Genomic DNA, 27,147 nt, shown 5'->3' on the forward strand with positions numbered 1-27,147 from the left:
TACTGTCACCTTAACAGCCAGAAGAATGCAGGATCTTGACCATCAAATGCTTACGTAGTGAGGCTCTCTCCTATATAAAGAACTATGATATATATTGTTTGAAAATCAAGGCCAGGAAGAAAAAGAATCTGCAGTGCTTGCTCACAACCACAGCTGTGAAACCTGGATTGAAGGGATAGATGAAGGAGGAGATGAAATGAGTGCCTGCAGGAAAGCTTTAAAAACAGCTCTTCCTGAAAGGAGAAATTTGCCTCTGTAACAAAGATTACCATAGTCAGCCATAAAGACTGGATCTAGACTGAACTTCCTCAAAGTTGCTGGAGTATTTGAAATGAGAATTTTGGTTTGAGTCTTTCAGCACAATGAACTAGAGTTGAATTTCACTTAATGCCAGTATTCAGTATTTTATTATTCAGGACCCAAAAGCAGGCCAACTGATATACAATACAAACAGCACTAAAATACCATTTTTTGATTCACTTACAAGCTATAATTAACCAAAACACAACACAGGGTTGATGTTCTGACCCCACTGTTTTTCTTGAGATAAATATGAAGTGAAATGAGAGATTAAGACAAGGAAAATTGATTACTTAGGGTAAGAAAGTGCAAAGTAAGGAACTAAATGAAAGATGGAATATGGAGGAGAGGAAGGCAGTGTATAACTGACTGAATAATCATATTCACAGGGGCTGTGTCCAGACGACCATGGCTGTGCAGTGTGTGGCACTGCAGATACATCTGCAGCACCACATACCACATGTTTAGTTGTTCTCTGTGCTGAAAGGGAGCGGCATGGATGTTTTTTTGACCCCTGGATATCCATTCAATGTCAGAATAGAAGTATGTATCAGTAGAGTTCTGTAGGGTCAGTTCTGGATTCAGTACTATTCAGTATCTTCATGAATGACTTGGAGGATGGAATTGAGTATACACTTAGTAATTTTGTGGATGACACCAGGATGGGTAGGTTAGCAGGCACTTAAGGGCTAGGATTTGGATTAAAAATGGCCTTGATGAATTGAAACCAAATATATTTGCAATAACTAGGATGAAATTTCATGGGGATAAGTACAAAGTATTGCAAGGAGGAAAGAACAATGAAATGTGCAACTACAATATCAGGAACAAGTACCGAGACTGCTAAGCTGAGGAAAAAGACCTAGGATTACAATGGTTATCAAATTGCATATGAGCTATCTCTATAATACTGTTGCTAAAAGAAATCTAAAAGTGTACTGTACATGTATCAACAGGATTGTCTTATGCAAGTCATGCAAAGTGATTCTTCTATCTCTCTTTGGCACTAGTGAGGCCTCAGAGGTGGAATCCTGTGTCTGGGTTGGGGATCCATGCTTCAAAAAAATGTGGGCAAATTTTAAAGAATCCAGGAGAAAAACCATAAAGTGATTCAAGGCCTAGAAAACGTGACATACATGGAAAGGTAGAAGAACTGGTCTGGGAGAAGAGAAGACTAAGGGAATATTTTATATTCAAATGAACCCCAACATTTTTTTTAAACAGGATAGTGATATATTTTTCTGCATGTCCACAGGGGATAGAATGAGAAATAACTAGCTTAAACTGCAATGAGGAAAGTTTAGTTTGGAAGACCTTTCCATTGACATAGTTAAAAATGGGAAGAATTACATAGTAAGTTAACAAAATCTCTGTCACTGGAGGTAGCCATAGTTTCTGTGATTGTGAGTTAGTGAACAGATTAAAGTAAAAAAGCTGGAACAGAAGGATGTCAATCATGTGTTGAGCACTTTATGCAAATAAGGAAAGGAGTACTGGACAGGGAATCATAGGCTCACTCTGGAAGGGCTTGCTTTGGATGAGGGCCCACCTGGACACAAGCAGTTAAAGTGCACACAAGGGAGAGATGTTACTAGCATTACATCTTCTTGTCTCAACTCCCCAGGATTTAGAACTGGGTTGACTAGAGTGGGGGAGAGGGATAGAAAGGGGGAAGGAAGGAGGCAGTGCTTTCGCTTGGGTTCAGAGTTCAGAGAAGGGCTCTGAACTCTGAGTATTTGGCTTGAGTTCAGAGAAGGGCTCCTAAATTCATGCTTCTGGACCACTAAACCACCTACCTTCTGTGCATTAGAATGGACAACAAACTGAAGGTGATGCAAAATGGAATTGTCTTGACAAAAAGGCAAATATTTTGGGATAACTGGGAGTTTCATATGTAAGATAAAAGAGGCAATTATTCTGCACTACTTTATTATGGTGAGGCCTTAGATGAAATATTGAGTCCAGTCTTGGCACCATGCTTTAATAAAGATACAGAAACATTGTATAGTATTCAGGGGAAAGTGACAAGAATGATATTAAGTAGGGCTGTACGAAATTTGGCTGGCTGTTTCATTTTGACTGGATTCAAGCTTGAAACAATGAAATTGAAATGAAATGAAGGACTTCAAAACAGCATCAAAATGAAACAAGGGCACTCAAAATGTTTTGAAAGTTTCAAAACATTTCAAGTTTTGAAGCTGAAGCTGGGCTTGCCTGCAGTAAAACAGGAAGTAAGGAGAGGGAGGGGAAAGAGGGGGGAAGGACTGCACTGATATTGACTGTGTAGCTGGTCAGTGACGGGGATCCTACCTGAGGTCCCTTCCAATCTCAGTGGTCTGGGGGAGGGATGAAAAAACAGCATAAAAGGCAACATTGTTTGAAATGGCCTGCTTTCTGCCTTGGGGTCAGTTACTGAGCTATCTTCCAGAATCTCAGAAATGTTAGACAACAAAGGCAACTACTACCATTGATTTCCTACTTGCTAGCCTAGCAAGTGGGATTCCACAATACCTTTTGTTTTCTTTCTAGACCCTTTATTTTATTATTATATTCATTGATTCATTCTTTTCAATTTCATAATTATATTGCATATTATAATATAGAATTTATATAGGAAGACACACACATACATTTATATATTTATATTTTGTTTATTATATTGTGTATTACACTATAGAATTTATATAGGAAAGCACACATATACATTTATATATTTTTATAAAGACAAGACATTATGAAACACACCATGAAGCATGCTGAAAAGAAAGCTGACAAGCCTTCAAGGAGGGGTGGAAGACAGGGTAGAGGGAGATCTGTAAGTTCTCACCCCCCAAACTGAGAGAGACCCTCTTTGCTTCAACAAGCAGGTATGAGGCTTCCACTAGTTATACAGACAGCAAGGAGAGAGGAGCAGTGCCACTGCAACTGCCTGTGCCTGAGTCTCCATTCCCTTCAAGACCACCAGCCATAACCCCCACCACCATGACAACAAGCACCAGCATGACAGTCTCCTCCACCCCCATTTCATTTCCCATGCTGAGCCTCCCAGTGCCAGAGGAAGAGTTGGAGCTGGAACTGGATCTGAATGCCCTAGCAAGAGAAAATCTGGGGAAGAAGGGGGAATCATCTGAGTTTGTGCTCCAAACATTCCAAAGTTCCCCTAGAGCCAGGTCTCCTTCCCCAGAAGGCACTTCACAGTAAGCTGAGATAGAGGTTGTGGAGACAACAGAGATGCTTGTTCTGGATGGCCAGCCCTTCTCCTTAGTTGAGTGGCCAGGATTCAGGTGGCTCATGGCACTTTTGGCCCCATTATACTGCATGTCTGCATGCACCACCTTCGGCAGGACTCTGGTGCCCTCCCTATATGAGGCATGTAGGGAGTACTTGAGGTAGGAGCTGCACAAGGCAGGTCCATAAGTGGTCTTACACTTCAACACTGACATCAGAGCAGCCAGGTGGAGATCATGCATACCTCTCCCTCACAGGGCACTGGTGTGACCAGTCATGCTGTTGGTGGGCTGTCCTTCAAGCGGAGGTGATGAATGAGTCCCACATGGCAACAGAGATCATGGAGACCATGAGCTGCATGGTGCAGGGGTGGCATGGTGTAGGGGTGGCTCAGTGGACAGGGGTGACTCAGTGAGCTCACCACGGGTTCATGGGCACTGACAATGGGGCCAATATGGTCAAGGTAGCCCATGATGCCAACTTTGTTGGCATCCACTGTGTGGCACAGAAGTTCCACCTTATAGTTAGGTATGCCTTGGAGCAGGGACAGGGCTGCCGGTGACTGTGCCAGCACCACCAGCAAGCTCATTTCAAAATGCAGGAAGGTGGCAGGTTACTTCCACCAGAGCATCAAGAGGGGCAAGATGCTGCAGGACAAACAAGCAGAGCTTTACATCCCACAGCACAAACTCATGCAGGAGGTGGAGACTCAGTGGAATCACACACACCTGATGCTTGAGAGGCTGGTGGAACAACAGAAGGCCATCCATGAGATGGCCTTGCTCAGGGAGGTTGCGATCAACAGCCCCCTTAACAGAGCTGAGTGGGATACCATCTTCCAGATCTTGTTGGTCCTCAAGCCCTTCCTTGAAGCCAATGAGAGGCAATGTCCTCCTTAGCCAGGTGATCCCTGTGGTGAGGGAACTTCAGAGTCAAATGGAGAGCTTTTGGGGTATCAATGTTCCTGGCTGGGTCAAGCCACAGTCACCAGATGTGCAGGCACTGGTGAGGTGGCTGAAGGAGAGGATCAGGAAGTGGCTTGATCCCTTCCGGTCCAGTACAGTCCACATGCTGGCTGCCATATGTGACCTGAGGGTGAAGGGCAGCATATGCAGCAGCCAAAGCCTGAATCAGTGGACGGAGGAGCTGGTGAAGAGTCAGGGAGGTAGAGCACTGGAGGCGGGGGACGTGGAAGAGGGGGATCCACTGTTCCATGCTAGCCCGCCATTCATCAGCCAGTCTACTCCTTCACCACAGGTGCTGCCTATGTGACCCAAGGTTATGGCTTCCATGGTGGGGTCCAGAGGCACCAGACCCTACCACCAGGCAGGTAGGACTCAGGCCTTGGTGGCTGCCTATCTTGTCAAAGACATGGTGCCACTGCTCTGTGACCCCTTGGCCTACTGAGCAAGCTGCAGCCAGATGTGGCTAGGTCAGGCCACGGTTGCCCAGGAACACCTGTCCTATCCACTGACTAGTGTTCTGAGTGAGAGGGTGTTCAGCATTGCTGGGGATGTAGTGACATTCCACCACACCTGCTTGGATCCTGTTCTGGTGGAGCAGCTGGTGTTCCTCAAGGTGATCCTCCTGCTGCTGGGGTTCCCCAAGCTCCAGGTGCAACCCTCCTTACTCTGTCCACACCTATTTCCTTTTTTCATTTTTTAAAAATCATTTAATGCCCTGCTCTCAGAGCTGGAGGGGGCATTCGCTGCATCACCAGCCAGCAGGGGAAGAACATGTTCCTGCTGGGCTATGGGGAAGGAGGAGGCCCCAGGTCCTGGCCATGACCTAAAACTTGACCCTGTAAACTGCACTCTGCCAGGTCCGGGAGGCTTGGTGGGACTGCTGGCGGAATGGCAGCTCCAGGAAATGCCAGGACTGAGGATCCCTCTGGTGAAAGATGGTTAGGAGGTGACATAACCTCCAGTCACCACATGAATGCACACAGTCCTGGCTGAGGAAATCCTAGATCCATCACATCTTTGACAGGACTGAGGCTTGCTGGTTGCAGGGCAGTTGTGAGTCTCCAGGTGAGCTCAGTTTAGCTTCCTGCGATGCCAATTTTTGCATTGAAAAACCCTTTGTCAGGCTGAGAAAGTACCTGCAGTTGGTGTGTGTGCTGTTCCCAGATGAAAGAAATAGGAAAGAAGCCAGAGGCTGACATGCAATGCAGGAAAGAAAGCCAGTTATGAAAATGGAGAGGGAGGCATCAGGGGGTGAGAAACAGGCTGGGGTGGTGGGGGAGGAGGGGAATGTAACAGCGCAGGTTAAAGTGCAGAGGTACTTGGGGAGTCAGATGTCTGGCAGGTTGCAGTGTGTCAGAATTCAAATGTCTATACTAAGTCCATGAGTTTCTGTACCTAGGAGGCTGATGAAGTGCAGTTCATAGGCTTTTCTTTGGAAAGTGGGTTTTACAATTCCTTTGAGGATCAGGCCTGAGAGATTAGAGACAGGTGGTATTCTTTTCTTGTCTTTGATAGATTTTCAGTGTGTGCTCATTCTGGTGCACAGCTGTTGCTTGGTGTCTCCATGTATTTTCCATCAGGGCACTTGAGAGATCCAAGGGACATGACACAACCCAAAACTCAAAGAGGGAGGGCTGCATATTAATAATGACTTTATGACTGAAACACAAACGCCAATTATGCAAACTCATCTTTTGGAAGATGGTTTGGACTACTCTAATTTCCCAGGCATGCACTAACTCCTAATGATTTGTTTTTTTTAGCCAAAGAAAGGCTGGGTGTGGGAGAGTGGATTACTTTGCAGCAAAGGAGATTTAGATTAGATATCTGGAGGGGTTTTTTTCTAATTATAAAGATGGTTAAGCACTGGAACTGGCTATCTAGGGAGACCATGGAATTCCCTTTATTGGAGGCTCTTAAGAATATGTCTGACAGATATTTGTCTAGGGTGGTTTAAGCATCCTTAATCCTGCCCAGTGCAGAAGGTTGGAGTAGAGTTCCATCCCTGCCCTACATGTCTATGATTTCTTTGTTTTAACTATGTTAGGAGAATTGGGCTAAATTAGGCTTAATGGAATGAATGCATATTGTTTGTCCTGGTTTTCACCTGATTTTCAGTCCCCATATCACTTTGTCTCTTTGTAAGCTTGTTTCAGGATTGCCCATAGGCACATGCTATAATCATTTGTGCATACAGTGATAGAGCTACAAACCCAGCCCCTATTTTGACAGTAAAGGACAAACTGATGGATGGTATTCAGTTGTATTTAAAAGTGTAGGCCATTGTGAAAGCATCTTTGTTCCAAATGTATGGAACTTCAGTGAATGTTGTGTAAATAGGCAACCTGCTGTGACAACTAGAAGCTTAATGTTTGAATATTTACAGTGTGGGTCATATATTAAAACTGTAGCCTGGGTGTACACGGGTTTGTACTTCCCTTGCCAATTGAGGAATTATTGGCAGGGCAGTGTGCTGTGGAGGGACACAACAGCCCAGTGGCCGCCTCCGTCCCCTATAGAGTCAGATCCAGTCAATCAATTACTATTTAATATGCAGATTTATTATCACAACAAAACCATTAAAGGGTAAGGACATATATATATATATAATCTATATACAAGTTTACAAAACAATAAACCATATAATATATATATATATATATATATTACACACACATCCTCTCTGTCTAGGCTTCCAGGGAACTGTAGGTGTGTTCATCCTTTTAAGATCTGTGGACAGCCTCTGGGCTGCCTCATCTGCACTGAGCTGCTGTCCCGTGTCAGCAGCTGTAGAACCAAGCCACCTCAAGTGGCTCCCAGGGGCTCTCACCCTCCCTGCAGGGCCCCCTGCATCGAGCTCCCAGCCTTGTTTTGGGGGTTGAGGACCTGAGCCACCCCAGGGGCTCCAAAGATCCTGTTCCATGCACCAGCCTGTGCACCGTGTCTCTGGCTGCACACCAGAGTCAGGGTCTGGACACTGTGTGCCATTCTGTGCACGGAGAACCTAACCCCTGGAGCCATCCCCCACTCCCCGCTGATAGAAGTCTTCAGGGGCTCTTCCTGAGTTACTGCTTTGCCCTGCTGAGCAGCTCTCCTCAGCTCTTCTAAACCCTTCTCTTTTTACTTTTTACTTCTCAGTCCTCGGGGCATCTCCCATTGTGCTGGCATGTAGCTTCTTTTACATGTTCCAGGGCTCTGCCCCTGAAGTCTTCTGGACCTGACAGTTTGCAATCTTCAATCAGGTCCTGGAGAGCTCTTCTCCCCCTCCCCCCAGAAAAGAGGCGTGATGTTATTTCTCTTGCTGCCTCCTGATTGGTGGTGGGCTCCACCAATCAAAACAGCAGGATCTCAAGCCTGGGATTCAACCCAAACTCTGAAAGGTAAGCCTGCTACAACTGTATTGCTTTATTCTCAACCCCCACATCCCAAATGCACACCATTAATTTGAAGTGCATTTAAATATGTAATTCTATTGTGTGATAGTTATTATGGAATCTGAAACTACAGCAAAAGGATTGAAAAAAAATTAGCATCAGCAGAGATGGAGCCTGATCCTGCATTTCTTGGGTACCTAAACTCTCTGTGACAACAGTGAGTATTTAAGGACAACCAAGACACAGGAATATATCCTTACTGCTTCAAATAAAAAAAATGAATAGAGATAATGGGAAACATTTTGTACTAATGACTTTGAAATGGCTAAAAGGTGAAATGAAAATGTCCAGCATTTGTAGAGCTCAATACCAGCTTTAAAACCACCAGGGAAAATGATGCACTAACAAGAATTGTCAGGAACCAAGAGCTGTTTCAAGACTAACACAGTATAGGTCTAGACTGTAGCCAAGCACATGCTACCACTGGATGGAAGGAAGGGAGTAAAATGTTTGTCACCCCATGTAGACTGTTTCCTAGGAAAGTGTCAGCAAGAAATGTGTCCACCACCTAAGGGACTATGGCTGATCAAAGACTGAATGCTCTTTCAAGAATCTCACAGGTACTTCTCTGCCTCCTACCAGGCACCAGCAAGCAGAGCTGGCCAATTAAGCAAAGGGGCGTATGGTTCACTTCACACAGAGAGACAGTATTGCTTTCCTTCAACATGTCAGGGGAACTCCAGGACACAGGCAAATTGCCTCCTGTGTGGCAATGCTGTGCTACCACTCACCCCAAAGCCCACACTTCCTGAAGGGCTATGCCAAAGAGTCAGGAACCATCTCAGAGTATGAGCTATAGAGGTATTTTCATCTGCCTTAATTTATATCTTTACTTATACTAACTAAAAGACAAACAAAGAAACACATGGTCTCTAGCTCTGCCATGGCAAGACAGACAGGAATAAGAGAGCACAGCGGTGACATTATCCCGCAGGGATGGGAACACTTGAAATCTCCTATTTAAAAATAAAGTCAATTGCTTTCAGCAATTGAAAATAAGAACTAGGTATATTCATTCTATAAAATAGTGTAACAAAAAATATAATGTTAGATCCTGTAGTTCCGCTCCTGAAAACATAAAATAAATGTCCTCTTAAAGAATAATCATCTCCTAAAACTTTGGAAAAAGGAGTAGAACTTCACTTTTTGGATTCCTAGTCCAATGCTTTTAACATTAAAATTATCTTTCTTCTCTCCTTTAAAACTTAACAAACTTAGATGTAGTATTTATAAAGCAAAGGTATAATCAAGTTTCTACCAGCTTCTGATTTTTGCAGGCATTGATAATCTTAGGTCCCAAGAAATGTTATTACTCATAACAAAAGTTTTGTTCAAAAACTTTTCAGTGTAGCTATTTCATTTCTTTTTTTAAAACAAATCTGTATGTTGTTCAGCACCAGATCACCAGAGAGGTCAGTACATTTATATTTATTTCATAAAACAAGTTGATTTTAAAATAATATTTTAAAACTTTTTATGTCCAACTGAGGAGGACAATAGAGAAATATGGCATCATTTGGACTTCCACTTGTTTTTTTTATAATTAATATTTAATTACTAATCAACTTTTGAATCACACTTGGATAGAAACTGTTAGGAAATTATTAAGTTTGTACTGGATATGTTTTGTTCTGGGGATTGTCAGATGTTTAAAAAGTAGCAGGTATAAATCATATAAATAAACTCATAAAAGTATTATTTTTAACTAAAATTAATTGGATGCAACATATGCATGGTTCTGTTTAAAATAGCTTAGCCATGTTAATGTGTGATGAGAACCAAGAGGTTGATATTTAGATCAATTGAAAAAGTTGTGGGTGTGTAAGAAACAACAGATTTGAAAACAGAACACATTATTCATCTGTGTTTTTGAGGGTGCACACCCACACACAGTGTGTGTGTTAAAGTACCATTGAATATCCCTGCGGATGTTCTGTACACTGTGCAGTTTGACAGTCCCTTGATGTAAAAGAACTAGTATTAAACAGAGTCCCCTGAAGCATACTGGTTACTCAAGGGCCAAAATGCTTTTTCATATTATTGTAACTGCCTGTTATTCTGTCATAGAAAAACTGACTTTCACAGCGAATTAGTTAATTTTCTTCTAAAAATGCATGCAGGCATATTTATGTTAGTTTTTGTGTACATACAATAGCATTAGGCCAGAATAGATGGGAATCTTCCTCTTCATTTTCCCTTCCCTCTCTTGGTAACAGACATCATTACATAGGAGAAAGGAATGTTTAGCAAGTGAACTGTATGTTTTTGCTAAATAATAGGAATCCCAAACAAATTACCTGATCTGATTAGGTGACTGAACAGAATAACATCTTTCCTTTGTTGTTTGGCAAACCAACTCCATCCTCTTCTGTTTATTACTCTTCTGCAGGCAGGATGTGGAGGGAATCCTGACATCTTGATCTCTTAGTAACATTACATTCCCAGTGGCACAGTGGGATTTACTGTTAGGATGGATTCCCAAATGAATGAGCTTTACTTTAAGTATCAGACACTTGGACTTTATGCAAGAGGCACCACTGCTGTTTCTTTAAGGAAAAGGTATCTTAGGGCAGAAACAGACATTGGCTGACATCCCATTTTGGACTGCCATAAAAAAGTTTATGGTGGCTTAAATGGTAAACAAATAGATGTCCCTACCTTTTGTCACACCAAATCAGAGGCAAATCAGCAGCGTTACAAAAGGTGGTAATATATTCTTCTGCTTTCCTGTGGCAGGTGTATTAGCTCTGTGGCAGGAGAGTGTGGGCAGCCCAGTCTGCCCACACTCTCCAGGCACCTGAAACAGGTGCTCTGGGAACTTGAGAAGCACCTGCCCAGCTTTCCCCACTTAGAGAGAGGCATCTTCAGGAATCTCAGGCACTTCCCTATCAGTACAGAAGTCAGGAGTTCCCCAATTAGGGGCATCAACCCTCAGATCTCCAGATGCATGTCTCCATAAGTGGGGAAGCACAGGTTGGTCCCAGTGTGGAAGCATAGCATCTGGGGAATTCCCCAGTACTCTGTGTCTTCATTCCAGGGCCTGTCAGGGTCCATAGAGGCATAAATCCTAGTGGTTAGAACCAGGATGTGCATCACCAGCATTCATAGTCAGGAGGCAAGCTAAGGTCAAACCAGGGTTTGGGGCAATAAGCCAGCAGGGTTGCCAGAAATGGACATCAGGAAATGAGCCAAGGGCAAAACTGGGGTTCACATGTTGAGCACAGGGGTTACCACCACAAGTGGATGTCTAGAAATGAGCCATGGTCAAACTGGGGTTCCAAAGTTCAGGGACTGGGCATGTGCACAGGAATGCTGGAGCAGGCACTAGGGAAGTCACACAGATGTGACTTACTCACAGACTGATGCTAGTTTCTTGCACAGCAGAGGTCAGGTGCTACAAAAGCTACTTAAAAGCAGCCCTTGAACCAGTCAGTGGACTGAGGCTCATCTGGCCCTGCTTAGGAGGTTGAGTAATGCTGACCTAGCTACCAAACTGCAGCGCAGGGGCCTTATATGACCCACTTAACCCAGACCAAACCTGGGAATCTCTGGGGACCCATCTCAGTAAAAGTTGGGGTTTCCCTGCTTACCCAGACCTGCCTTTGGGATTTTGGGGATTTTTCCCGTTCACCCAGCACTTTCCCCCAACCTGAAGACATCGCAGGGGCCAGGCTGGGTAAGTGGAGAAAGCTGGGCAGGCATTCTCAGGCCCAGAGGGGCCCAATCCTGGCTAATAATTCCTGGGGTTCACAGAACAAGGCCCCTAAAGCCCTGAAAGAACACATCACACCTTGGACTGTACCATCAATGGGTAGGACACAGGTGACAGGTTTCACATAATGAAGTGGATCAGCTGTGCCAGAACATATTGCAATACAGCTGATTGGCTTCATTCAGCAATGTCTATTTCAAACTTTAGTCATACATAGAGTCTATTATACCATAATACTTTCTCAGGGAACTAGAGGATGCTCAATGGGTAGTCATAGGGTCTTACAATGAAATAATGGATGAAAGTATTTAAGTCTTGGGTTTTTTGTTTTTTTTTGGCTGTATTTTATTCTATTTTTTTTTCTTCTCAAACAATGAACATCTATTTTAAAAAAAAACCCAAAACCTAAAAATGCTGGAAATGAATTTATCCAGCTACATGGCCCCTGAGCCTTATATACAAGCAAGACCACAAATTTTAAATAAAAGGAAATATACAGCAGATAAGTACAAGCTGACAGCAATAAAAGAAAGTGTGACAGCATGGAATTTTGCTGTCTACTACTGATAAAGACTTTAAAATAATACCTTTTAAAGATTCCAAAAGCTTATTAAAGAGAATTGCTGGATAAACACATTTTCTTAAATGCTGTATTAGAGGATCTATACAGAACAAAACAAACAAAAAAATCCTTATTTTTTCAAAGAAGCTGAAGTAATTTTAAAACCACATAGGCTAGTGGGCAGTTTGATTCTCCTTTCCAACAAAGATGCAATAGTTGTGGTATGACTTTAATGTCTGTCTGATATATAAAGAATGAAATACTTGAATGCTTTCCCATTTAGATTAACCTATAACCAATAAAAAGCATGGGGTCCAAGACATATCTAAGTTATGCTTTGAGTCTTTAAGGATTTGTCTACTCTACTATCTACCAGAATAGTTTCCTGAATGATCTACATCAACAAAATCCCTCTTTTGTTGGCATAACTTTGTTGTGTGTGTGTTGGGGAAAGTGGGACCAAGGTGTTTGGGGAGGGGTGGGGGGGTGGCTCCACATAGCTAGTTTTACCAGTCATGCTGGTAAAACTTTGTAGTGTAAACCAAGTCAACAATATAAGAAGAGGTAAAATACACTGAGTAGTGAGGGGAAAAAAAGACACAAAAAGGATTTGTGTGTTTTTGAAAGGTCTCACTATGCCCAGGAAAAACAATAAAAGTTCTCACTATGTCTAGGGTATGATGCAGCAAACATACAAATATGGCAGAAACTGGATTTTTCTAAATAGAAACTTTAAGCACTGAAGGAAACCAAACCAGACCAACTGGAGCGGATTTAACTAGACAAAGTAGTCTGTTAAAAATATATGTTAATGGAGCCACAGAAGCAAATTGGACTCTCTTCCTTTTGTGCAGGTGGTTGAATAAATAAACAAATACAATTTCTAGTATTTCATTGACTCTCAAAACTGAACATACACTTAGGGCCTTGTTACACATTGCACTTTAAGCTTCTCAAATGTTGATAAGCGTTAGTGTTAGTTTGAGTTTAGAGTAATTACACATTCAGGCTAAAAATGTTCTCTCACTGTCCCTGGGAAAGTGACTGTCCCCAGCTGTGACTTGCCACTAGAAGGCTGGCAAGCTGGAGTATGACTAGGAGATACAGTTATGCAAGAAAAGACAGTATAAGCTTGTGTTCAGTGACTAGCACAATGAAGCCTTGTTCTGTTCAAGCTCTATAGGTACGTATATATTACAGATGATAAACATTCACAAAACAGGTGCTAGGTACCTGTGTCATAGTTTGCATTCTTAATTTCTGCTTGGGTGGCTCCAAAGAAAACCTTTTACATTCAGAAAATATGAATCAGAATGTTTGGATTTTTTTAGTTTGCTCTAGGAAAATTGTTACTTGTATTTTCAGATAGACTTGAAATCATGCCGAGTGATGCATCAAAAGAGTCAGCCAGATCTAATTAGCAGTGTCCCTTTTTATGATCGTATGTACCGTCTCAGAATTCAGAGCCTATCACTATCATTTTATAGTAATAGGAACACAAGCAGAGAACTGATTATCACATACCGATGTTATAAAAAATAGAGAATATAAAAGTAGTCAGAGTTATGTTGTTGAGCAATAAGATGGTGCTTTAATAATATTGATGCTGTGGAACTATAACTTACATTATATATAGCACATAGATAAAAACAAATATCCTTTTTTATATAGGCCTGGCATTCTTTTGTCCAAGATACTTTTTTTTTAATTACATGTGGACACATTGCCTATCTATTTTAGAAGTAAAAGCAGAGCACACAAACTAATAACTCACTTACCTGAAGCTTATGTAAATGTAAATGAAAAGAGAAGGCATAGTCTGTTCTTAAAAGTCTTTTCTTTATATATCTTTGCCCTCTGAATGAGGGGGGGCAGGGGTTGCATGAACATGAAAGCATTAAAATAGGGAGGGCACAAAGAGCTTTTCTTCATACCTTGAAGTATCCCATATGTCTTGCCCACAGTGGAAGCCTCTCCCAGGTGAAGGGCAAGGAAAGCTCCCTACCTAGTACTCCCTCAGAAGGGAAGGGAAGGAGTATAATATTGAGCTGTGTTTTCACTCTGTTCACACTGGCTACTTCTGGATAACATTTGTTGCACTTCCCTAGTTGGTGATACAGTGACTGTCCTGTCCCAGAGTATTTGAGGCACAGTGGGTACATCTATGCATGCACTTTAATGGGCATTAGCCTACTGTACTGCACATTAAAGTGTGATGTAAAAAAACCCGAGAGATTATGTTCACAAACAGTAAAATAGACTACTGCACATTACATGTCATTTAAAAAACATGCTCTTTAGTTATTGCATATTAAGACAGGCTAAGGCACATTTTTCTCATACCTCAGGGCACTTTTAAACATGGTCTGAGGGTGGGGTGGAGTGGTAGCACTTTAATTAGAGCCGTTTTAATTAAGGCACCATTGTGTCACTTTTATCAGTGTCCCTGTACTTAAAAATGGTGGCAGGGGCACTTGAACTAAAGCTTGTTTGACAGGCTTAAGATCAAGTGCTCCCACCACCATTTTTAAGGGTAGAGACACTGATACATGAGATGCAGGAAGCTGCTGGAGTGTGGCAATTGCCATGCTCCAGCAGACTCGATTACTTGGAATTCCAGTGCATCAGAGCAGTCTCTGTGCTCATGTTTAGGCACCCTCACACTGGAGGTACTAAATTTAATGTGCATTAGAAAAATGCATGTGTAGATGTGCCCACTATGTCTCACAGCTTCTACTAGCAGAGTTCAGCTCTGCCTAGCCTTGGTTATGAGCCTATAAATTATAGTACCAATCTGGCCCTAAAAGTTCAATTCCAGTCATCTTTAACAGAGTTTTAATCTGAAGCTAGCTGTCATGCTTCTCATGCAAACTCTTTTTGATATGCTTTCTCTCTTTCATGCAGCTTCTGACATGACATTCTATTAATTTCACTGTGTTGTATAGTTGTGAGTCTGTGACATTTTTAAAATAACATAATATTTCTTCCGTATCCCCTTGGTGCTGGAGACATTAATAGACACAAAAACCTGGGAAAAAAAAGAAAACCTCATGAGTGTGTCAATTGCATTTTATTATTTATATGACCTCCAAAAGTATTTAGTCTAAGGATTTGATACCAAAGTGGCCAATAACAGAAGCATGACTCAGCCTAAAGGCTTTATTAAAAGGAAAAAGAGCATACAAGAGTATAGTATATTTGCAAACTGAATCTTGCTGAGGGCGTGGAGACCAATCTGAAATATCACTTAGAAACCTGAATAACATTTAGAACACAAATCCCCGCCCCGCCCCCCCAGCCTTTCCCCACTCAGTGCATCCTTGCAAAAGCATTGGTTTCTACAGAACTCTTCAGTGGCTCTCAGCCCCTCTACCTACTACATTGGTTTGTCAGCTGACATCCTCTCTGTCTAGGCTTCCAGGGAACTGTAGGTGTGTTCATCCTTTTAAGATCTGTGGACACATTAGGAACTTCTTCAAGTCAAGAGGGGTGAGATTTTTTCCAGTGTCTCATTACTGAAGCCCCTTGGTAACCAGGCTCAGGGACAATGAGTGACAAGATCCTTTAGATATGGCTGCAGGATGCTCCACTAGATCCTGTGTTACAGGAGGGCTGTAGAAAAAAAGAGGCTGTGGGAATATTTTCCTCATTCATGCTGCCATATGTGGGAGAAGAGCTAGCATACCCTGTTTACCAAAACATTTCAATTTACAGGTTGCAGCAGTCCAAGTTGTGCAGTCCCTTACAAAACAAATTAGGCATTTTATGTTTTATGAAAACCTGAGATGGGAGATGACTTCCTGACCTTAGCACTTAGTGAAGGGAGAATTTTGGTCACCAGTCCCTCCAGCCAAAATCAACTTCGAGAGAAGTGCTGAGGGCTTTGGAGAGAGGGGAAAAAGAGAAGCTCATGCTGTGTAACTTTGTAATCACCAAGCTAAAATTCACATTTGCTTGGAATCCTGAACCCAAGGCTCAACTCAAATGAATGCAGGATTCAATTAAAATATTTCATCAATGATCTAGAAAAGATATTCTCTCTCAGATTATTTCACAGAGCTATAGTGGCAATTAAAGGCTAATATCACTTTCTGTCATATTTATATGTTGTGAAATATAGTAATTTAGAAAGCTGTCTGCAACCTGGAATGGTCCTGCAGTTCAGGAGTGTGGTACTGTGAGCAAAGTAGTTTAATCCACTGCAATTATAATGTAAAATCTTAATATTTATAGGGTGCTTTCAAAATGGTTCCATCTGCATTTTACAAATTAATATCAGGTATTATGATTTTTTGTGACACGATTATTATATAATTATATACAATATTTTATAGTTATTTTCAGATTTATTAGGACTTATAGAAATAATAGTCACTAACCTATTTTCCCATAATATATAAACTAGCCCATGAAGTAAAATATGAATAAGTGGTAACACTTCAAAGATTTCTCTAAAAGATTCTTACTACTGGTTATTAAGAAAGCCTGCTTTTTACAGTATTATTACATCTACACTCTTATGCTTTTTGTTTCACCAAATATTTCTAATACTATATTTTCACTTCTGTTTATAGCTAAAGTTTATGCCTAATAGACTTATGAAAAAGAAATCTCGTCAACTCTTTTAATGTGGATACGTTGAACAGGCCAGACATTCAGGCAGTGTAAATCAGCCCAGATCTTTTTTTATTTCAATGAAACTGCAGTGATTCATGCCAGCTAAGCATCTAGTCCAATATACCCTACCCTTAGAAGGTGTTGTAGAATATCTTAAATTTCACACAGTTTGGCCATATTCATATTAGGTGTAATCTCATTGCAGTCAGTGAAGTTATACAACAGATGAATTTGGCTCATTGTGCACTGTCTTCCAAATACATGAAAGCCAGCTATGCATACCCTTAGCATAACACAGCACTGTGACCTATCACTCAAAATGCTTTGTGTCAAACAAGGCATTATAAACAGAAAAAACAATGTCAGAATCAGAGAATAAAAGACAATGTTTTTATACTGTGTGTTCTTAATACATCTAACAGTGTTAAACAAATCTCCTGTAAAGACAAAGTAATTGTTAAACATACAAAAGCAGAAAATCCCCAACATTAACATACTTGCAGGTTTTAACAAGTGGGAAAAACAAGATGCAAAAGGAGCAGTTTCAAAGTGCACAGTGGAAGAATAAGAATGTTACATTATTTCTCTTCCTCTAAATTCACTCATGGCTTGAACAGGATGGATACTTTTCTTAGCAGAACCTTTCCTGACAGCTGTATAGATTTCTTCTGGCTTCTCTCTTTTAATCAGGGGCTTCTTTTCTGGGGCCTTCATCCTCCACATCACAACAGGGTGCCGTGGCCCAGTAGGACTTTGAATTTTGATAATCTTAGTGGAGGCAATATAGGACATCTTCACAGTCTGCACCACAGCATTCATTAAATTTTTGGCTGCCTGAATTAGTGAAGTGACACTATCCAACTGAAATAAGAAATATGACTGTTAGTCTAGGGAATCAGTCTGCCTCTTATCATAGCATATCTAGGAATAAACAGCATTAAAAAAAAAAAAGACTACCATATAAAATATAATATATTTGTTTTCCCTTTAGGATGTTTAATCATTATATTCAGTTTTCTACTGCTCAGACTTAAAGAACATAGAACAATTTGAGATGCTGAACTATAAACTGCATAAGCATTCTTTAACATGAACTCACAGTCCTTGTATGCAAAGTATCATTGAAATTACTGACATTGGTAATGAGACCAACTAGCAGAAAAGCCATGACAATTGTACCTTTATTCCCCTATTTCCTTACTTCACACTAACACTAGAAAAAATCTTCATTTGTTTCCCCTGTATTCCAAAGCCTCCCTTGCAAAGCCTCCTAGGAAATATAAAAATCTTGTCAAGTAGCTGGATTCTTTAGCAGTACTGAATCTATTCTATTGTCTTTGTGGTTAAGGTCTTTCAAGCTTGAGGTCTTTCAAAGGAGATTAAGCTAGATGACCACCTCATCCAGTATAACCTCATAAATCCATTATGCTTGGGACCGAACACCTGCCAGAAATTTGAAAATTCTGGATTTTTTTTAACTAGAGCGGTGGTCAGTCATGGGAAGGGTGTGGGGGGAGGGGAGCAGTGACTGGTCCCGCAGCAGCGGCCACACATGGAGCAGTGGATGGTGGTGACAGCCACCTGCAAGTTTCCCCCTCCGCTGCTCCAAGACCAGCTTCCACTTCCCCCTATGCTGCTCTGGGACTGGCCACCACTACTCCCCAATGTGCCAGATTTTTGAGAATTCTGGATTTTTGATATCTGGATTTATGAGGTTATACTGTATTATGACATTCAAGAGGATCTGAAAGCCTAAATATATTAGCTTCTTTAAAAAAAAGGGGGCTTAAGACTATAGAATGTATATTGCTGGTCTATGTATTTAGCTTCCAGATTTCAAACACCAACTGCCATGCACATACAAATTTTAAAATATAAGGTCTTCTATGAATATCTGTGGCCACTATAACATGCTGCTCCTATTTTGCCTTGCTAATTAGGAAAAGCATATATAAGCTTTAATTCGAGCAAGCTGGCTCTGTACCGCTTCACTGAAGTTTCAGGGAACCAAATTGGCTACTGGTAGGTGTTCGCCTTTCTACATCAAACAGAGAAGTCCCTTCAGACCATAGAAAAGGCTACCAAATCGATGGCTCTGTGAAAAAGGCAAGCACAATTCTAGGATATATTATCAACAGAGATGGAAAACTATGGACACCTTGTATGGGGCACTAAGGAGACCTAATTTGGGCCACCCAGTACAATTCAGAATACCCTTATACAGGAAAAAATAATTCATACTAGAACAGGTACAAAGAAGGGCTATTAGGATGATCAGGAACATGGGCAACTTAGGGTATATGCATACATTTGCATAAATAGGGTTACGTATGTGCATAACTAGGGTTAGGTCAATCTAAATGCTGATCTGTGAGACGTTCAGGGAAGTTAAATAGAGCAAAAAATGGTGGGACCAATTTAAATGAGTTCACCTGAGGAGGTGAACTAAGTTAGATCTAGAATGGTTTAGCCTGATACAGTGAACATCTCCATATGTTCAGAGCACAGCCCTAGGGCTAGGAAAGCCAAACTACTCACTCCAGCCCCAGGATTGTACTTTTCCTACCCACCTTCCCGAACCTGACAGGGCTATTTTTTAGTCTCTGACCCCTCTCTTGCTCCCAAATGGACAACCCTCCCACCAGCACCCACTGCCGCCCAATTCTGCAAAACCTCCCCCAGACCCACCTGCCACCTTTGTGGACCTGCTAACACACCTTAATTCCATCCACCCCAGGTTACACCTGTCACAACCCAAAAGATGTGATTTTTATTTGTGTGTGCTTCAGCACTACTAAATTGTCACCGCTAAATTGCAAGCTTCCTTGCACGGTGGAGTTTTCTGCTGCAAAAGAGAACCCCGGTGCAAGGGAGAATTTTCCCACCAATTCGAAGCTTTCTTTGCAGGGCCCATTTCTTTGTTGCAGCACAGAAGTGTTCGTTGCAAAGAGTTCCCGCCATTTGTATGTAGATTCGAGTCCCATTATTGGCCAGTTCTAAATTATTCACACATGGCTGCTAGTGATTGGCTTGCTAGCCGTATAAGAGGCTTGGGTGGTTTCCGCCCAAGTTGGAGAACTCCGAGGAGAACCCCCGCAAGGGAGGACTCCACGAACAACGGGAGGAGGAGACTTCACGCTGTGTGAAGATCTCTAAGCGCTGCGGATCCTCACGGACCCAGTGCATTTGAAGCAGGCTACGGAGATCTGATCAATCTCTAGCCTCTCCCCATCGCCGATAGAATTCATAGACGTACCCCACCCGTGCGCAAAAGAACTGGACCCACGGAGCCTAGCAAACTTCATGTGAGTTGGTTCAGAGCTCTTCCAGACAAGTATTTTCTTCAGCTGATACGACGGGCTCGCGAGTACAGAGCCTTTAGTCGGATTGGGCTAGAGTTCACGAGTCTAGAACTCTTGTCCGCCTCTTTCCTTTTTCTTCTCTGTAACTGCAACTGAAGCAAGCTTTCCAGCCTACACCACTGCCATCTCGGTGTAAGTAAACAATCTTTTAAACTACCGATACGCGTCCGTGCCTAATTCCAGAGCGAAAGCCTCCCCTCTCCGCCCCGCGTGCCCGGGCTGCCGGCCACAGCCCGCGTGCAGCGCGAAAAAGGGCTTGGGGCGCGCCCGGCCCGCACAACACCCAGTTCACAGAATGGCTCTCAGCACTAGTGAACATGTAGCTTAAATAAAGCCATGTGATTGCAGACTGGGTGCAGCAAACATCTGCACATACCCTTATTTTATGTATGGACACCAAAAGAAATTCATTTTTTAACTTAATTTAGCAACACAGAAGATAAGAGCAGTTATCATTGCTGACTATATATTCATCATAGCTGGTCAATATCAGAGAGGAAAGCTGTTTAAGATAAAGGAAAATGTTAGCATATGAGCAAATTGGCAAAATTGTTCTGGCTATTTGTAGGATCATAGGAATGTAGGGCTGGCTAGGACTTCATACCGTCATCTTTTCTAGCCCACTGCTCAAAGCAGAATCATCCCTGACTAAACTATCCTAGCCAAGTATCTGTCTAACCAGCTTTTGGAATTTTTCAGGGATTGAGACTCCTCAACTTCTCTGGGTAGCCTGTTCCAATGCTTGAACATCCTCTTAGTCAAAAAGGTCCCCCTAATCTCCAACCTAAATTTCCTCTTCTGCATTTTGTAGTCATTTCTCCTAGTCCTGGCTCCTACAGCCACAGCAAAAAGTCTATCTCCATCCTCTGTATAATCACCCTCCAGGTATTTGAAGACTGTTATCAAAACCCCTTTCAGTCTTTTCTTTTTGAGACTAAACAATCCTAATTCTTTCAACCTTTCCTCATAAGTCATGCTTCCCCAGCTTCTAATCATCTTTGTTACTCTCAACTGCACTCTTCCCAATCTGTCCACATCTTCCTTGAAGTTGGGGACGCAAAACTGGACACAGTACTCCAGGTAAGGCCAGAAACCTTGAAAGTTGGAAATTGAAGGTTTCTAACCATCAGCAGCATGAAATCTGAGACAGCTTTCAAATGGGAGTAGTGGGAAGTAAAAACCAAGGTCACCCTTCCTATTCTCCTTCCTAAAAATGGTTTGTACAGAATTTCCCTATTTGTGCTCTCTGAGTTTTTGACTAAACCTAGGTATTGCATGTCATCCCTAAGCACTCAGGAAGCTATCAAGCTATCTTTGTGTGCATAAAATATGAGAAATGTTATCTGCTCAGGTGAATGCTTACAATTTTATTTTTGTTCAGATAAGGAACAGTTTCTAACAGGACCAGATAACAGCTGAGCTGTCATTTTTTTTTTTTTTTTTGAGTATGCTCTTTTTTGGTGGTATTAACATGCTTCAGTATTTATTTCCCTGAATTAAAAGTGCTTCCTCCCTTCAAGTTAAGCTGTCTCTGTTGTTATCGTATAGCAATACAGAGCTGGCAGAGGATAAATTTACTGCGTAAATCATATGAGTTACCTGAATGAGTAGCTTTTTTATCTTCAAATAAGTCACTGTACTCATATTTAATTATAAGGCTGACAATTTCAATTTGGAAAGTCATCTCCATTTTGAATAGCTTTAAGAAAATCTTATTTTCTTAAATTAAATTAAATTTAAAAATCAAATTCAGAGAGGCTTAGGGAGCAGCGCAAGAAGCATGGGTGAAAGCCCGTCATGCCCATGCACCCCAAAACCCCCCAGGGACCCCCAACTGCCAGAGAGCCCCCTGCCAACCCCCAGCAGCAGCTGCAGGTTACCAGGGCCCATGGTGGGAGGGGACTAGACCAGCTCAGCTGCAGAAGGCAGCTGAGTAGAAACCAGGGAGGGTCCCTCCCTGCCCCGGCCCCAACTTCGCCCAGCCCCCCAGGGAACCACATGACCAGAACCATGCAAACAGGCTGCGCAAACAAGTGCACTTGCCTGCCTGGCCCATGAGTTAGTGTGGAGTTTACACAAGAGGGTGAGCAGGAGGGCCCGAGGCCCTGCCTGTGCGCCTCTGCCCTAGGGAAGCCAGTCCCAGCCATAGCATGCCTGCCAGTGGCATGACACAGATGGGCACATGCCATAGCCTGAGGGTCCCCTGGGGGTCTGTGGACCCCCCCTCTGGCACCTCAGAGACCTCCACCCAGACAGAGCCCATGGTTATGGGATCCATGCAGATGGAGCCTCTGGATCTTGGCTGTGGGAGCTGTCTCTTGCTTTTTCAGGCTCTGGGGTCCGGGAGCATGGCCATCTCCCCTTGTGGGGTGTGCTCCCTACTGGGGTCTCTGGTGTGCCAACTGGAGGAGCTCCAGCCACAGTCCAGAGACTGCATTCCATCAGGGACTGTGAGCAGGAGATAGACTCCTACTGGCAGGCCCTTCTCCCCCGGGAGACAGAGGGTAGACCACAGTCTCTCTCCAGGACAAGGGAGGACCCAGGGACCTCCCATACTGTCCAGCCATGGGGTTGGACCAAGGTGGTCAAGGGCCCCAAGGCCCGCCACACCAAGGTCCCCGGCCCACTGGAGCTTTGCAACAGGCATGAACCTCTTGCAGCTGTGCAGACCGGGAGCAGTCCGAGGCTTTCGGGGGCACGCGGCGGGCTGTGGCCAGCAGCCCTGGCACGTGGGTCGGGGAATTCGGCACGGCGGACTAGAATTAGGCACAGATGCGTAGAGGTTGATTAAAGATTATTTTACTTACACCGTAGATGGTCACGGTGCAGGCAGGAAAACTTGCTTGAGTTGCAGTTACAAACGAAAAGAAAACTCACACGAACAAGACCCGTAGAAAACTCGAGCCTCTTAAACCCGGACAGAGCTCTGGATACCATGATGAGAGTCCAAAAGGTGACTCTCCAAGAAAGCACGCAGGGAAGGGTACATCGAGAATCAGGCAGTGACGGGGAGAGGCTAGAGGTTGATCAGGCCCCTATATTTTTCTTAAGGCACACGCTGGGTTTGTTAAGCTCCACAGCGCGCTTAGAGTTCTTCACGAGATGTGAAGTCCTCCTTCTCCTCCTCCAACTTGGGCGGAAACTGCTCAAGCCTCTTATACGGCTAGCAAGCCAATTGCTAGCTGCCACATGGGAATAATTTAGAAACAGCCAATAGTGGGACACAAGTTTACATGCGAATGGCGGGAACTCCTTTGCACCGGGGTTTTCTCTATGCAACTGAGAATTGCACCGTGCAAAGAAAGCTCCTCGTGGTGGGAAATAATTCTGCAGTGCCGAAGCACATACACAATCATACCCTTTGGGTCATGACAGCAGCCTGAGCAGAGCCTGCTGAGTTGCCAGCTCAAGCAGGCAACACAGGCTCAACTATAGCTACTGCCCCCACTCTCTCTAAGACAAAACGCAAAATGTTTGTTGTTGGAGACTCCATCCTGAGGGGGACAATCTGCTGTCCTGACTCCTTAGCCCAGGAAGTTTGCTGCTTCCCAGAAGTCTGTATCTGAGACATTGCTGAGAAGATCCCTAAACTCCTCCAGCCCACTGACCACTACCCTATGCTCCTCATCCATGTGGGCACCAATGACATGGTTCGGAACATTCCCAGCTGAGTCATGAGGCAGTACAGGGATTTGGAAATGGGGCTTAAGGGGTTGGAGGTGCAGGTGGTGTTTTCCTTGATCCTTCCAGTTTTGGGCTACGGGCTGAGGAGGGAGAAGAGGATACAGGTAGTGAACCAAAGGCTGTGGTGCTGATGTCATCTGGAAGGCTTCAGCTTCCATGACCACAGTCTGCTCTTTGGTGATAGAGGCAATGAGATGCTGGGAAGACATGGCCTCCTCTCCTGGGAAGGAGGCTCTTCTCAGGTAGACTGGCTAACTGGTTCCACTGGGCTTTAAAAACTAGCCCGCCAGGGGATGGGGGAAACTATTGCCACTGCTAGCATGCTGAGCAACCCTTGCAAAGCCAGCAGGCCAAGGCACTTAAGGGAGCCTACCCCTGCCCCAGCCCTAGAGCAAGCTGCGGGCAAGGCAAGGGCCCAAGGGGACACTTGCATGCCTGTACACCAATGCCAGGAGCTTGGGGAATAAGCAGGAGGAACTTGTCCTCCTGCTCCACATAAATAATTACAATGTCATAGGGATAACGGAGATCTGGTGGGACTCCGCCCATAACTGGACCATGGGTATAGATGGCTATACCCTGTACAAGAGGGATTGAGTGGACAAAAGGGGTGGAGGTGTAGCTCCCTATGTCAAGGAGAACTACACATCCCTACAAGCTGACATTGGCACCCATGGTGGATGACTAGAGACCCTCTAGGTTAAAATCCATTGGGAACATGGCACAGGAGATACTATGGTGGGAGTCTACTACAGACCTTCTGCTCAAAATCAAGAGATTGACCAGGAGTTCACCAGGGAATTGGCTGAGGCTGCACGCTTCTGGTCCATGGTTGTCATGGGGGACTTCAACTACCTGGACATCTCATGGGAAGAGCGCTCGGCCGAATCCGAACAGTCACAAAGCTTCCTTACATGTGGATGAGCTCTATCTGACTCAAGAAGTCTACGGGCCAACAAGAGGCAAAGCTCTGCTTGACCTGGTGCTGGCAACAGGAGACGACCTAATCAGTGATCTAACAATCGAAGGGAAGCCGAGTGACAGCAACCATGAGCTGATCACCTTCACCACCCACTGAAAAGCTGTCAAGTCAGTCAGCAGTACAGAGGTACTTAACTTTAGGAGGGCTAACTTTGACAAGCTCAGGAGACTGGTCAGTGAGGCCCTAAGGGACTACGACCCCAAAGGGAGGGGAGTCCAGGAAGAGTGGTCGCTCCTCAAGGGAGCAATCCTAGAAGCACACGCTAAGACTATTCCATCTTGAAGGAAAGGCAGCAAAAGGGCCCAGCAGCCCCCTTGGATCTCCAGGGAACTAGCAGTCCTCCTGCATCTAAAAAGACAGACCTACAAAGGATGGAGGACGAGATCCACCTCCGAGGAGGAATACTCTGCACTGGCCTGCAGGGAGCAAACCAGGAAAGCCAAGGCTGTCATGGAACTCCAACTGACCACAAGTATCAAGGACAATAAAAACTCCTTTTTTAGATATGTGGGCAGCCAGAGGAAAAGCAAGGGCAACATTGGACCCCAACTAAACCAAACTGGGAGAACTGACGACCAATGCCCAGGAAAAAGCCAACTTGCTAAATGGCAACTTTACATCAGTATTTCACAAGTCCCATGAGACGCCCCTGCCCATTATGGGACAGGGATGCGCCTAAGTGAGGGTGGTTCCTTGCCCTCCATCAATGCTGACCTTGTAAAGGAACAGCTTGAGAGGCTGGATACCTTCAAGTCAGCCAGCCCTGACTATTTACACCCCAGAGTACTCAAGGATCTGGCTAGCATCATAGATCCATGCCAGGGTCTGAGCTTCGAGAGCTCCTGGTGCTCTGGTAAGGTTCTCAATGATTGGAAGAAGGCCAATGTGGTTCCCATCTTCAAGAAAAGGAGGAAAGTGGATCCGGCAAACTACAGGCCCATCAGCCTGACCTCTATCCTGGGGAAGGTCTTAGACAAAATTATAAAGGAGGTCATCCTTAAAGGACTGGCCAATGGAAACACCCCGAGAGACATCCAGCATGGGTTTGTTGTGGGTAGGTCATGCTTGATCAATCTCATTTCTTTTATGACCAGGTGACCCATCACCTGGACAAGGGGGAAGAGACTGATGTCATATATCTTGACTTCAAAAAAGCCTTCGATCACCTTTTGGCAAAACTGGCCAAATGCGGCCTCGGGTCCACCACGATCTGCTGACTGGGGAATTGGCTCTGGGGTCAGACCCAGAGGGTGGTGGTTGATGGAAGTCAATCGTCATGGTGCCCTGTGACTAGTGGGGTCCCTCAAGGCTCTGTCCTTGGACCCATTTTGTTCAACCTCATCATTAATGATATGGATATTGGAGTCAGAAGTGGACTGACCAAGTTCCCCGATGATACCAAACTTTGGGGTAAAGCATCCACCCCTGAGAACAGGGGAGTAATCCAGGCTGACCTTGACAGGCTCAGTATATGGGCGGATGAGAACCTGATGGTGTTTAACACTGAAAAATGCAAGGTTCTCCACCTTGGGAGGAAAAACCTGCAGCATGTCTATAGGCTTGGCAGTGCTATGCTGACTAGCACTATGGACAAGAGCAATTTGGGGGTCAGTATTGACCACAAGATGAACATGAGCCTGCAATGCAATTCTGCAGCCAGTAAAGCGAGCAAAATGCTGGCTTGCATCCATAGATGCTTCTCAAGCAAATCCCAGGATGTCATTGTCCTGTTGTACTTGGCCTTGGTGAGGCCGCAGCTGGAGTACTGCATCCAGTTTTGGGCTCCAAAATTCAAAAAGGATGTGGAGAAGCTTGAGAGAGTCCAGAGGAGAGCCACGTGCATTATCAGAGGTCAGGAAAAAAGACTTTATGATGAGAGGCTGAGAGCCATGGGACTTTTCAGCCTGGAAAAGCACAGGCTCAGGTGCAACCTGATGGCCACCTGTAAATTTATAAGGGGTGTCCACCAGGATCTGGAGGAACGTTTGTTCACCAGAGTGCTCCAAGGGATTACAAGATCAAAGGGTTATAAACTCCTGCAACTTTTTTACTGTCCAAGCCTCCAAGGTCTGGAATGGCCTGCCACCACAGGTGGTTCAAGCACCTACTTTGAGCGCTTTCAAGAGAAACCTGGATGTTTTTCTTGCTGGGATCCTATGACCCCAGCTGACTTCCTACCCCTGGGGCAGAGGGCTGGACTCGATGATCTTCCAAGGTCGCTTCCGGCCCTAATGTTTATGAAATCTATGAAATATTGAAAAATAAATATATCTTGCAAATCCTGTGAACTTCCCTGCTGAA

General features: G+C 43.8%; 1 protein-coding gene across 1 annotated transcript in view; it reads right to left on the reverse strand.

The window, feature by feature from the left end:
- Positions 1 to 16,601: 16,601 nt before the first annotated feature.
- CTNNA3 (catenin alpha 3) overlaps positions 16,602 to 27,147 on the reverse strand; it is a 1,539,787-nt gene continuing 1,529,241 nt past the window's right edge. The window contains 1 exon segment of the mRNA XM_025205567.1: positions 16,602 to 17,679. Within this exon segment, the coding sequence (XP_025061352.1) occupies positions 17,392 to 17,679 (288 nt within the window). The 3' untranslated portion in view covers positions 16,602 to 17,391.

Source organism: Alligator sinensis, unplaced genomic scaffold (genome assembly GCF_000455745.1).
Source record: "Alligator sinensis unplaced genomic scaffold, ASM45574v1 scaffold325_1, whole genome shotgun sequence".
Lineage (NCBI taxonomy): Eukaryota > Metazoa > Chordata > Crocodylia > Alligatoridae > Alligator > Alligator sinensis.